This window comes from Candoia aspera, chromosome 3 (assembly GCF_035149785.1).
Source record: "Candoia aspera isolate rCanAsp1 chromosome 3, rCanAsp1.hap2, whole genome shotgun sequence".
NCBI classification, from domain to species: Eukaryota; Metazoa; Chordata; class Lepidosauria; order Squamata; family Boidae; genus Candoia; species Candoia aspera.
The window spans coordinates 143,743,367-143,756,274 of NC_086155.1; the positions used below are offsets into that span (position 1 = coordinate 143,743,367).

Here is a 12,908-nt window from a genome sequence, read left to right on the forward strand (position 1 = left end):
AGTGGAAAAATAGGTTAGCGAGTTTAATTCTTATTGAAATGGATGCAATTTAGGTGTTCAAATTTATTATATTATGCCTGTCGTATTTATAATTTTTTAAAATTAAAAAGACTTCATTTGAGTACATATGCTAAATAGTTTCTGAAATGATCGGAAGCTGAGATAAATGAATACTTTTACTAACTATTGAATTACTAAAACATTTGCAGATAAAATTCAGGAAATCTATAAAGTTTTTATTCAAGAATCTGGGATCCAGTTCAGTGAACTAGAGGAAAAAGTGCTCCAGTTCCATGTTAGTAATTTAGAATATGCCTGTGGCAGCAACCTCCATGAAGTGAGTGGAAATCATTTGCTTATAATGACAGAACAATATGGTTAAAAATATGTATTGCCCATTGTCATAATAATGGATCCAGATCAATGTTTTCTTATTAAGCAATGATATGCTCTGAGTTAGAAATGTTTCTGGGCTTTAATCAACTTGGAACTGCTAACCAATTGTAGTTGTAGATCCTGGAAGAAAAGTATAAAACGACTGGACGGGGCAAGTTAATGAACTAGCCTCACAGAGCTAGTAGGCAGTAGAACCCATTTTACATGACTACAAAATTCTGAAATATGAAAATTTCATCAGGTTGCAAAAAAGGGAAATTAGATGATGAGTAAGCCATTCCATCTGCCCTGCCCACATCCATCCATCCATCGTCTTCTTGAACTTTAGCTGTTCCTTATAGAAGAATGATTGTTGGTGGCTGTGTATGGGGGTGTTTTCCTTCTTCTTCCTGCATTTTTCCCTTTCTGTGTCAACCTTTTAGTTCGTAAGCTTGCTGGCAGGATCTCTCTTTTTTAAAAACCCTTCACTGGCTACATGTGAGCTACTCTGGGAGCTGCTATGGCTGAAAAGAAGGATAAAAATGCTTTAAAGAACTGTACCGCTTGTTGGAAGATGTGACATTTTCTCATGCTCAGATGAACCTGGAAGAAAGTAATTGGCTTGCAGTGTTAAATGTGCAAAGTCCTAGGCCTGCAAGAAGGGATGGTATAGCTGCAACTTAACATAACGAGCCTTTCACATATATGACAATTAGGAGAAGTGGGGAGATTGCTTGATGTACTTGGGAAAAGAAAATATACTAATCTGCATCATCCTCAAAACAGTTAACTTATGTTTAAGAGTTACAACTGATTGAAGAATTGATTGTCTCTCCATATAGGTTTCTGCACGTTCTTGGGATCATAATGAATTTTTTGCTCAGTTTGCTGGTGATCACACCTTATTAAGTTCAGGATACTCTGCCATAACTGAAAAAATAGCTGAAGGCCTGGACATTCGGTTAAATGTTCCAGTAAGTATACAAACATGGAAGGATGGTCAGTTTTCCTTGCTTTGTCATAGAGTATTTCATCTCACTAGTGTTTAGTTCTGTTTGAATTGTAGTATATACACAAACTACTTGAACTTTCCAAACTGTTTCTATGGATGCCCAACTTAATATACATTTTAGAAAAAAATATAAATGAGTCTCCACAGAGCCTATTAAAATTTATTCTAGACCTTTTAATAGTCTACAGTCTGCATTCCTACAGCCAACTTACAGATGCTGCTTGCCTCTACAACTCAAACAAAACTTCTAACTTGTTTGCTCCTCCCTTCTTCTACCCTGACGTAGGCCAATCTGTTCCAGACTTCAACCCTGACTTTTCTCAGTGCCTCGCCATAATTTAGAGCTGTTAATACATCAGAAAATAGCATTTGTCTTTTTAGCAGCTGCATCACATTGCTGGCTCATGTTCAACTTGTGTTATACTAACACCCAGATCCTTTTCATGTACTATTCCTAAATCAGGTCTTCTCTCTATTGTTCTTGTGTCTTTTGCTGAAAATATTCCTGCTGCTTCATGAAAAGTTTTTCAGCTTCTTTAATGTAAGCTGGAAAGCATAGGAAAGAGAACTGTGGGTTACTTGTGTTAATGTCTTAATATTGTACAAATATGTATTTTACAATGTCTTTTTTCATTCTTAAAAGGTCTGTAGTATTGATTATTCAGGAGAAGAGGTACAGGTGACCACAACGGATGGAACTCTGTGGAAAGGACAAAAGGTGATCTCTCATTCTTCAAGGTTGAAGTCTGGAACACGTTGGTTTCTGTTGGAGCAGGCAACCTTTTTCAGCGATGGGAACATTTTTATTTTGTTATTATTTTTGTCTTTGACAGCTGAAGGTGGCCTGTTTGATGACATGAGGTTTTCTTAGCGGGTGGAGCCAACAGTTTTGATTAATTCTCCCCTTTTTTGAAGGATGAGCGGGGGAGTTCAATGCAATTGATGAATTAAATGTTGTTGCACCTTTTTAGATCAAATATTGTGTGTCTCTAATTTGTGATCTATGCTTCTGGGAAATGATTTGGCAAGAAACAAAGTATCCACTGAGATTTTTAATATCTATTGGGTTTCAAATTCCTGCAACCTTCCCTCACAAATGTAAACCCTAGTTCAGAAGTGGGAAAACTCAGGCTGTAGGCCAATCCATTCTGTGGCACTCTCCCTTTTATTTTCATGACTCTTATTTGTTAGCCTAGCTCTGCATCCTCTTTGTAATCTTTGTGTGATATTGAGAAACACCTCTTGGGATTGTGAAGTAGTGCTAGGGTGTTTGAGATGGTTTGTGCAGTTTCAGGCACATGTGTGGCCTCAGTGTTGCTCAAAAGCTCTGTTAAGTATTCTGCCCTGGTCATCCATTAACTGAATCTCTTTCAAGGCAGTTCTGCTCAGTTACATCTAAATTAAAACATTAAAACATTCAGATTATAAGATTCCTCTCCCCAGTGTGGTGTCTTCAAGATGTGTGGATTTCAATTTCCAGTGAACAAGGCTGTTGAGTTGAAATCTGAGAACTGAAATCTGTGGATGCAGATGTTAGGGAAGATCATAGGGGCAATAGGAGATATTGCATGAAAATTACACAGAGAACAATTCAGAAGTAAACAATACCAATTTGTTTTTCTGTTCTGTTTCGGGTTCTGCTCTATCAATAGAGGAAGATTGAATGTTATTTGTTTTTTGGGGGGGAGGGGCAATTGAAATGCAGAAATGCTTGTGTCCTTGAATTGCTAGGAGTTGAAAGGGAAGATGGACAAGAAAAAGTTTCCTTGATGGATTGTGTCTTTGAATTGTTTTAAAAGAGGGAGAGAATATTTATTGTCTTTATTATCATGTATTTGTTACCTTGTCATGGTGCTGGAGCTTGAGCACCTCAATGATGCCATGAGCTAAACCGTGAAGGGCCACCCAAGACAGGAAGGTCATGACAGAGAGGTCAGACTAAATGCGATCCGTGGGGAAGGTAATGGCAACCCACCCCAGTATTCTTGCCGTGAAAACTAAATGGATCAGTACAACCAGAGATATGTCGGTATACCATCGGAAGATGAGACCCCCAGGTCGGAAGATGGTCAAAATGCTACTGGGGAGGAACAGAGGATGAGTTCAACTAGCCCCAGACGTGATGATGCAGCTAGCTCAAAGCCGAAAGGACGGCTAGTGGCCGACGGTGCTGGTGGTGAACGGCGAATCCGATGTTCTAAGGATCAACACACCATTGGAACCTGGAATGTAAGATCTATGAGCCAGGGCAAATTGGATGTGGTTATTGGTGAGATGTCAAGATTAAAGATAGACATTTTGGGCGTCAGTGAACTGAAATGGACTGGAATGGGCCACTTCACATCAAATGACCACCAGATCTACTACTGTGGACAAGAGGACCACAGAAGAAATGGAGTAGCCTTCATAATTAATAGTAAAGTGGCTAAAGCAGTGCTTGGATACAATCCAAAAAACAATAGAATGATCTCAATTCGAATTCAGGGCAAGCCATCTAACATCACAGTGATCCAAATATACGCCCCAACCACAGATGCTGAAGAAGCTGAAGTAGAGCAGTTCTATGAGGATCTGCAGCATCCACTGGACAACACGCCTAAAAGAGATGTTATTTTCATCACGGGAGACTGGAATGCTAAGGTGGGCAGTCAGATGACACCTGGAATTACAGGTAAGCATGGCCTGGGAGAACAAAACGAAGCAGGACATAGGCTGATAGAATTTTGCCAAGACAACTCACTCTGCATAACAAACACTCTCTTCCAACAACCTAAGAGACGGCTTTATACATGGACTTCACCAGATGGACAACACCAAAATCAGATTGACTACATCCTTTGCAGCCAAAGGTGGCGGACATCTATACAGTCGGTAAAAACAAGACCTGGAGCTGACTGTAGTTCAGATCACGAACTTCTTCTTGCACAGTTTAGGATCAGACTAAAGAGATTAGGGAAGACCCACAGATCAGCTAGATATGAGCTCACTAATATTCCTAAGGAATATGCAGTGGAGGTGAAGAATAGATTTAAGGGACTGGACTTAGTAGATAGGGTCCCGGAAGAACTCTGGACAGAAGTTCGCAACATTGTTCAGGAGGCGGCAACAAAATACATCCCAAAGAAAGAGAAAACCAAGAAGGCAAAATGGCTGTCTGCTGAGACACTAGAAGTAGCCCAAGAAAGAAGGAAAGCAAAAGGCAACAGCGATAGGGGGAGATATGCCCAATTAAATGCAAAATTTCAGAGGTTAGCCAGAAGAGATAAGGAATTATTTTTAAACAAGCAATGCGTGGAAGTGGAAGAAGACAATAGAATAGGAAGGACAAGAGACCTCTTCCAGAAAATTAGAAACATTGGAGGTAAATTCCAGGCCAAAATGGGTATGATCAAAAACAAAGATGGCAAGGACCTAACAGAAGAAGAAGAGATCAAGAAAAGGTGGCAAGAATATACAGAAGACCTGTATAGGAAGGAAAACAATATCGGGGACAGCTTTGACGGTGTGGTCAGGGAGCTAGAGCCAGACATCCTGAAGAGTGAGGTTGAATGGGCCTTAAGAAGCATTGCTAATAACAAGGCAGCAGGAGACGACGGCATCCCAGCTGAACTGCTCAAAATCTTGCAAGATGATGCTGTCAAGGTAATGCATGCTATATGCCAGCAAATTTGGAAAACACAAGAATGGCCATCAGACTGGAAAAAATCAACTTATATCCCCATACCAAAAAAGGGAAACCCTAAAGTATGTTCAAACTATCGAGCAGTGGCACTCATTTCACATGCCAGTAAGGTAATGCTCAAGATCCTGCAAGGTAGACTTCAGCAATTCATGGAGCGAGAATTGCCAGATGCACAAGCTGGGTTTAGAAAAGGCAGAGGAACTAGGGACCAAATTGCCAATATCCGCTGGATAATGGAAAAAGCCAGGGAGTTTCAGAAAAACATCTATTTCTGTTTTATTGACTATTCTAAAGCCTTTGACTTTGTGGACCATAACAAATTGTGGCAAGTTCTTAGTGGTATGGGGATACCAAGTCATCTTGTATGCCTCCTGAACAATCTGTATAACGACCAAGTAGCAACAGTAAGAACAGACCACGGAACAATGGAACAACGGACTGGTTTAAGATTGGGAAAGGAGTACGGCAGGGCTGTATACTCTCACCCTACCTATTCAACTTGTACGCAGAACACATCATGCGACATGCTGGGCTTGAGGAATCTAAGGCTAGAGTTAAAATCGCTGGAAGAAACATTAACAATCTCAAATATGCAGATGACACCACTTTGATGGCTGAAAGCGAAGAGGAACTGAGGAGCCTTATGATGAAGGTGAAAGAAGAAAGCGCAAAAGCTGGCTTGCAGCTAAACCTCAAAAAAACCAAGATTATGGCAACCAGCTTGATTGATAACTGGCAAAGAGAGGGAGAAAATGTAGAAGTAGTGAAAGACTTTGTATTTCTAAGTGCGAAGATTACTGCAGATGCTGACTGCAGTCAGGAAATCAGAAGACGCTTAATCCTTGGGAGAAGAGCAATAACAAATCTCAATAAAATAGTTAAGAGCGGAGACATCACACTGACAACAAAGGTCCGCATAGTTAAAGCAATGGTGTTCCCCGTAGTAACATATAGCTGAGCTGGACCTTAAGGAAGGCTGAGAGAAGGAAGATAGATGCTTTTGAACTGTGGTGTTGGAGGAAAATTCTGAGAGTGTCTTGGACTGCAAGAAGATCAAACCAGTCCATACTCCAGGAAATGAAGCCAGACTGCTCACTTGAGGGAATGATATTAAAGGCAAAACTGAAATACTTTGGCCACATAATGAGAAGACAGGACACCCTGGAGAAGATGCTGATGCTAGGGAGAGTGGAAGGCAAAAGGAAGAGGGGCCGACCAAGGGCAAGGTGGATGGATAATATTCTAGGGGTGACAGACTCGTCCCTGGGGGAGCTGGGGGTGTTGACGACCGACAGGAAGCTCTGGCATGGGCTGGTCCATGAAGTCACAAAGAGTCGGAAGCAACTAAACGAATAAACAACAATTTGGCTGCAAATCTGTTCTGTGCTGTTTCCCCAATATATGTAATTAAAAAACAACAAAAGAAATTATTTTAAAGAATATTTCTCACAAATTGCAGAGTTATCAAACTGTATGTTTCTAGAAATATTTTATCCTTAAATGTGTTGCTTAAAATACTTTTTTATTTTTATTTGTATTGAAAATTTCAAGACAAAATAATGTGTAGCTACCACGAGAAAGATTCATTGACAGCCAATTAAGTCATTAAATTAAAATGGAAAAAAAGAGAAAATTTCAAGATATGAAATAGAGTGTTTATTATGTTGTTATTTCCACATTAGCCCAACAAGGTGTAAATTAGGAAATTCAGAATCACGGAATTCCTTTAGCATCTTATTATAATATAATTAGGGCTATTTTTCTCTCAACAGGTTTTAGTTGCTGTACCTTTAGCTATTCTTCAAAAAGCAGCTATTCAGTTCAATCCAGCCTTATCGGATAGAAAAATGAAAGCTATCAATAGTTTAGGAGCAGGAGTCATTGAGAAGGTAAGAATTTGGGGGGTTTTTTGTTACGGAAAGTAGAATAGAAACAGCAGATATTTGCAGGGAACATTTTCTAGTAGCAATTTGTAGAGGCCAGTGAAGGCCTCTCATGTCAGTGCTGTGGAGAAATTATTATTATTTCAATACTGATACAGGTCCATATACTTGTATTAGTATTTCTGACAAAGAATCCTAAACAAATCTTGGCCTGCTTCATAACCTTTTTTGAAGTTATATTCTTTACATGATCTGGTTGGACAAGCTTATTCCAGTAAGAACGGATTCCTCTGTATGTGTTCATCATGAAAATTTACCCAAAGGAGGAGGACACCTCTTCCTTTATTTTTCAAAATCAGTCTTGGCTTGAGGCTTATTGACATTATTAGTACAGTATACGTTAGAGCTAAACTAAGATTAATTCACCTCTCTGTATACATTCCTAAAATGTATAAGAAACTAAGTATAAGACACTCAGATGTTAAATATGTACTGTTCAAACTATAGATGTTAGATTGGATGAGAGAAAAATCTTTGAAGGTAATGGCTTGATCCTATGCCCTTATAACTGGAACTAAGTTTACTGAAAGTGGTAGATCTTACTCCATACTCCTACTAAGTGTATATAGGTTGGTAGCCCAAATGAGCCAAGAGGTAAATACTGCTTTTTTTGTCTAGATTGCACTACAGTTTCCTTACAGATTCTGGGACAGCAAAATTCAAGGGGCTGATTACTTTGGCCATGTGCCACCTAATTCAGGCAAACGTGGACTCTTCAGTGTTTTCTACGACATGGATCCACAGGTATCTAGTATCTTCCTATTTTTAAGATTTGGAAAAATGATTACCTTCAGAACACCTTTTCTGTCCTGACTAAGCAAAGATGCCGAGACGAGGAGAAAGTCTCTAGTGTTTTATTTACTGCTATTGTAGACAGAAAATCCTACCAAACTGAAGAAGCATGGGAAAACCCAGACAGATAAACCCCAAAACTCAAGGCGGGTCTGTTCTGGGTTTCTTTGAGTGACAGCTCAGTCTCTAAACTACGCATGCGTTTTCCCCCTGGATAGGGGCCTCCTCCTGCTCACCATCCATACTCATGACATCTTCTCTTTATTTTAATCTAAATTGACATTTTTCTAATAAAAAATCTCACTAATTTACAGTAGGCTTTATACTAAGAACATTTGACAATTTTGACTTTTATCTTCTAAAATGAATGTGTCTATTGTAAGAAGAATTTTAAAAATGATACTAAAATTATTCTGTCCTGGCACATGAGACAGTAAAGGCAGTTCATGTTTGATGGGCTGGCCAGCATTCATTTGGTGAAAGGTGAAAGGTCCCCTGTGCAAGCACCGAGTCATATCTGACACTTTGGGGGGGACACAGCTTTTGCAATGTTTTCTTGGCAGACTATAGTGGGGTGGTTTGTCATTGCCATCCCCAGTCACCTTCCCCAGCAAGCTGGGTATTCATTTTACTGACCTCGGAAGGATGAGTGGACCTGAGCCGGCTACCTGAGAATCCAGCTTCTGGGATCAAACTTGGGTCGTGGGGAGAGTTTCAGTTGCAATACTGCCGCCTACCACTCTGTGCCACATGAGGCTCTCCAGCATTCATTGTTAAAGGGAGCACCATTGGAGGAAGCTACAGATGACCCTTTCTTTCTTGTTCTCAGCGTAAATGCAGTGTTCTAATGTCTGTAATTACTGGAGATGCTGTGGGAATTATTAGGAATTTAGATGACAAGCAAGTGCTGCAGCAGTGCATGACTGTGCTTCGGGAATTGTTTAAGGAACAGGTAGGTTACTTTTTCAAAGACAACATCTGTTCCATGCAGATGGAAACCAGAGATTTCCCAGGATTTTTATTAGGGATGGATGCATTTGTTATATGCTCTGTCATTTTCTGATTGTTCTATGTTAAATTTATTTTGTTCCACTTCCACATGGCTTTGCAGTTTAAAAGTTGCACACATTTTTACCAATACTAGGAGAAAGGACATTTTACCTACAGCACATGTTTTGTAAATTTAGCATAATAAAATGTATTTTTCTCTGATATAATGTTTTAGGGCAGCAAGTGCAGCATATCCAGTTGGCCTGTTTGCTCTTCCCCTGAACTTTCTAGTTCTTCTTCCTCATGTCATGCTGCTCTACATCAGGCCATCAATCTATTTAATGTAATATTGTCTGCAGCAACTGGAAATAGATTTTAGACATTAGTCTGTATTAGCCCTGACTGGAGAAACTGGAAACTGAATTTGAGATGTTGCACCTGGCATTATCATGGACTCTTAAGAAATTGAGGTTTGCAAGAAATGACAAGGAGTGAATGAATGAATGAATGAAATCACTAGGTTATATGGTATGCATTTCAAAAGCTAGAACCTATTAATTCACGTGTCATAACAGTAACAAGAATTATAATTCTCTAGTTGCTTATTGTATTTTGTATTGACTTGACTAAAAAAATAACCTCGGAGCATATGATTATTGAGATCTTTATATATCAGTTTAGTTATTCAGTGGACAATTATGCATTTTTATCTTTTAACAAGATGTTGTCAAAATAATGTAAGTGACTAGATTTGAACACACATGGATTAAGGTATGTTTCATTACATTTCCATTAATTTTGCTTATCTTTGTAATTCAGGAAGTGCCAGATCCAGTCAAATATTTCATTACACGATGGAACAAAGACCCTTGGATCCAAATGGCATATAGTTTTGTAAAGACAGGGGGCAGCGGTGAAGCTTATGATATACTTGCTGAAGATATACAGGGAAAAATCTTCTTTGCTGGCGAGGTGAAATCTCAATTACATACATTTTTAAAAATACAGTTCAAATAAGAACTAAGTTTGAAAAGACTAAAAACATGTTTATGCTTTGAGTAGGCATTGCAGTCATTAGAATGATTTCTGAAGCTATTATAGGTAGTCCTGGGGTTATGACAGCAATTGGGACTGGGATTGCTGTTGCTAAAGATGCAGTCATAAAGTGCGATGGGAGGGCCAGTGGAGGCTGCACGTGGGTGGGGGGCTGCTGTGGGTGGGAGAAGAAGTGGGAGTGACTTGTCCAAGTGACTTGTGACCTTCCGTGCCAGCTTCCCTATTGAGTTTGCTTCTGGGAAGCTGGCAGGGAAGGTTGCAAATGGAAATCATGTGACCATGGCTCCTTGTGATGTTGTAACTGTGAGCTGGGCACCCAAGCACCTGGATCACGATCATGTGACCATGGGGATGCTGTGATGGCCAGAACTTTGAGCACTGGTCGTACATCCATTTTTTCAGGACAGCTGCATCTTTGAATGGTTGCTGAATTAATGAATATAAGCTGAGGACTACCTGTAATAATCTAAGCCATGGGTATACAGGATAGTGTTTCCTCCTTATGTATTTATGTATGCCCTAAGGTCCTTCTTTGTGGTAACTTTCCTTCTGGGACTTCTTACCTGGGAACAGCTTGTTACCTCCCTAATTATTTTCAAGAGGATGAAAGCTTTATTTTGCTGCTAAAGATTTTTGTTTTTAAAGATTTGTAACACCTCTCACAGCATATTAGTAGGCTTCTTCCACTGTTTAATTTAAATGTTTATTTTTTATTTATTTTCTATCCTGCCTTTATTATTTTTATAAACAACTCAAGGCAGCAAACATACCAAATACTCCTTCCTCCTATTATTTTCCCCACAACAACCCTGTGAGGTGAGTTGGGCTGAGAGAGAGACCTGGCCCAAGGTCACCCAGCCGGCTTTCAGGCCTAAGGCGGGACTAGAACTTACAGTCTCCTGGTTTCTGGCCCGTCGCCTTAACCACTAGACCAGGGTTTTCTACTTTTATAGCTTGCTTCTTGGGCTTTGCTTTCATAAGGAACTTACATAAGTAATTTCTGCTATAAAAATCCCTAACTGTATATGCACTGAGTCTTTTCTAAGGAAAACTTTCTCTTTGGGGATGGCATATCCTGTGCCTTTAAGAATTCCATTGTTAATTATCTTTCTCTCAAAATACCTACTCTGAAACTTGTTTTGTTTTAAACAGGCCACAAATCGGCACTTTCCACAGACAGTTACGGGAGCCTACTTGAGTGGTGTTCGAGAAGCAAGCAAAATATCAGCATTTTGAATACTAAACTACTGTTTACATTTTTAAAACAAATCCTAACTCCAAGTGGTGCTCAAATTTGTGAAGACTAAACAATTTTTAAAGCTTTTTCATTTTTTACAACTTGAGGATGCACTTAAGTTTTATCAGAAAAGCATGCTGAAGTAGCAATTACTTGTGAGCAGTGTTGGCAGACAGACAAGCATATACATCCCTTATCTTTTTTTAATACTTCAGGTGGGAGTCTGTATTATGGAAAGTGGAATGAACCTTAAATAGTGGTATGAGCCTTAATAGTGGTAGGTGGACTGTCAAATAGTTCATAGGTAGTCAAATATTTCTTCAAAAGGATAGTAGGTTTCTCCAATCATGTCTAGAAAAAAAACACTGCAAAAAATGGTCAGAAATACAAACATGGAGGCCTGTTGGTACTGTTTAATTATATATTATGCATAAAACAACCAATTCATAACCTTCATTACTGACCTGCAAAAAATGACATAAAAGCAACTTTTGTGTGATGCTTAGCATTTGCTGATCAGGCAAATGGCCTAGCAAAAATGTTTTGTGGACATTTCCTTTCTGTGCACTTACAATTTTAATCACTAGAACTCTAATTAAGGAAGTATAATGGAAGTAGGAAACTCAGTAAAAATGTTTGTTTTGGCTTAAAATTGGGGTTGGTTGTTTTTGAAAAGTTAAATGATGTGACATCACCCAGAAGCAAACAAATTTTAGTAGATGGTGTAATAACAGATCATTATCTTGTAAAGTGACAATTTCAGAATGGCAGCATCAATACCTGTTACTTTTCAGAAACCTCTCTTAAATGTGTTTAAAGTGTTTTGCTACAAGAATGCAATATGCAACACTTCTTAAATATATAAATCCCCGAATAGTAATGTGGTTTAACACAGTAGAGGACAAACTGGAAAAGAATTACTGTTTAAAAATATCCACAATTTTTAATACTGTTTATTTTACTAATTTAAATAGCCAGACTATAATCATGCAAATATGTATATAAAGAAATACAAAATAAAAATGGATGATTTCTGGACATTTTCCTCCCATTTAAAATGCTAAAACTGTGTGAATGTTTATACAAAGCAGCTTAACTGTTTTTTAATCTAAACTTCTTTTCTTTGGTACTTATTAATCTTTTTACGTATAAAGCTTTTGTAAATATTAACAAATAGAAAATTGCATTAGGAAATAAAGGAAACATGTTTTAAACCCAAGTGGTATAATGTGAGCATTTACATACCAAGGAGTCAGCATCTTAAGTATTTCATAGCCATTAATGTGGAAATCCTACGTTAAATATGGGATCACTCTATAAACTATTGTTTTGTATAAGTACTTAAAATAGATGCACTTGTTCATACCAGGAAAAATGTTCAGATATGGAGGCTATTTTTTTACATTTATTTAAATGAGCTAAAATATTCAGGGAAAAATTCCAAAGATTTTTTTTGTGGAGTTTTATTTTGAAACTTGCTCATTTCTATTGTATATATAGCAACTTATGTCTTGTAAAACATTAGAAGTATATACTATTGAACATGATATGTAAAATGACTTAATAGCAATGTAATAACTGAAAAAAATGCTCATCTGTGTTTCTAATACACTCCCTTTGTATATAACATATAATAGAACTTTGTTCCTATTCTCTGCTTAGGCTGTTTGGAAAACAGCAATAGTATAAAGAAATCAATCACCTTCTTAGGTATTTAAAGAAAACCTATTGACGTTAATTTATAAAAATAGAAGACTAAAAGACCTGAGAGAGCTTGAAAAGAGTTGGATATAGTGGTACTTAGGCATACTAGTGTAACCA

General features: G+C 38.2%; 1 protein-coding gene across 5 annotated transcripts in view; it reads left to right on the forward strand.

Annotated features, from left to right (window-relative positions):
- The window catches only part of KDM1B (lysine demethylase 1B), a 35,312-nt gene extending 22,457 nt beyond the window's left edge, over positions 1-12,855 (forward strand). For all 5 annotated transcript variants that reach the window (XM_063298946.1, XM_063298949.1, XM_063298947.1 and 2 more), the window contains 8 exons: positions 210-337; positions 1,218-1,349; positions 2,031-2,105; positions 6,842-6,958; positions 7,631-7,756; positions 8,634-8,756; positions 9,614-9,766; positions 11,003-12,855. In XM_063298946.1, coding sequence (XP_063155016.1) covers positions 210-337; positions 1,218-1,349; positions 2,031-2,105; positions 6,842-6,958; positions 7,631-7,756; positions 8,634-8,756; positions 9,614-9,766; positions 11,003-11,086 — 938 coding nt within the window. In that variant the 3' untranslated portion in view covers positions 11,087-12,855. The remainder of the gene's footprint in view (positions 1-209; positions 338-1,217; positions 1,350-2,030; positions 2,106-6,841; positions 6,959-7,630; positions 7,757-8,633; positions 8,757-9,613; positions 9,767-11,002) is intronic.
- The last annotated feature ends 53 nt before the right edge of the window (positions 12,856-12,908 follow it).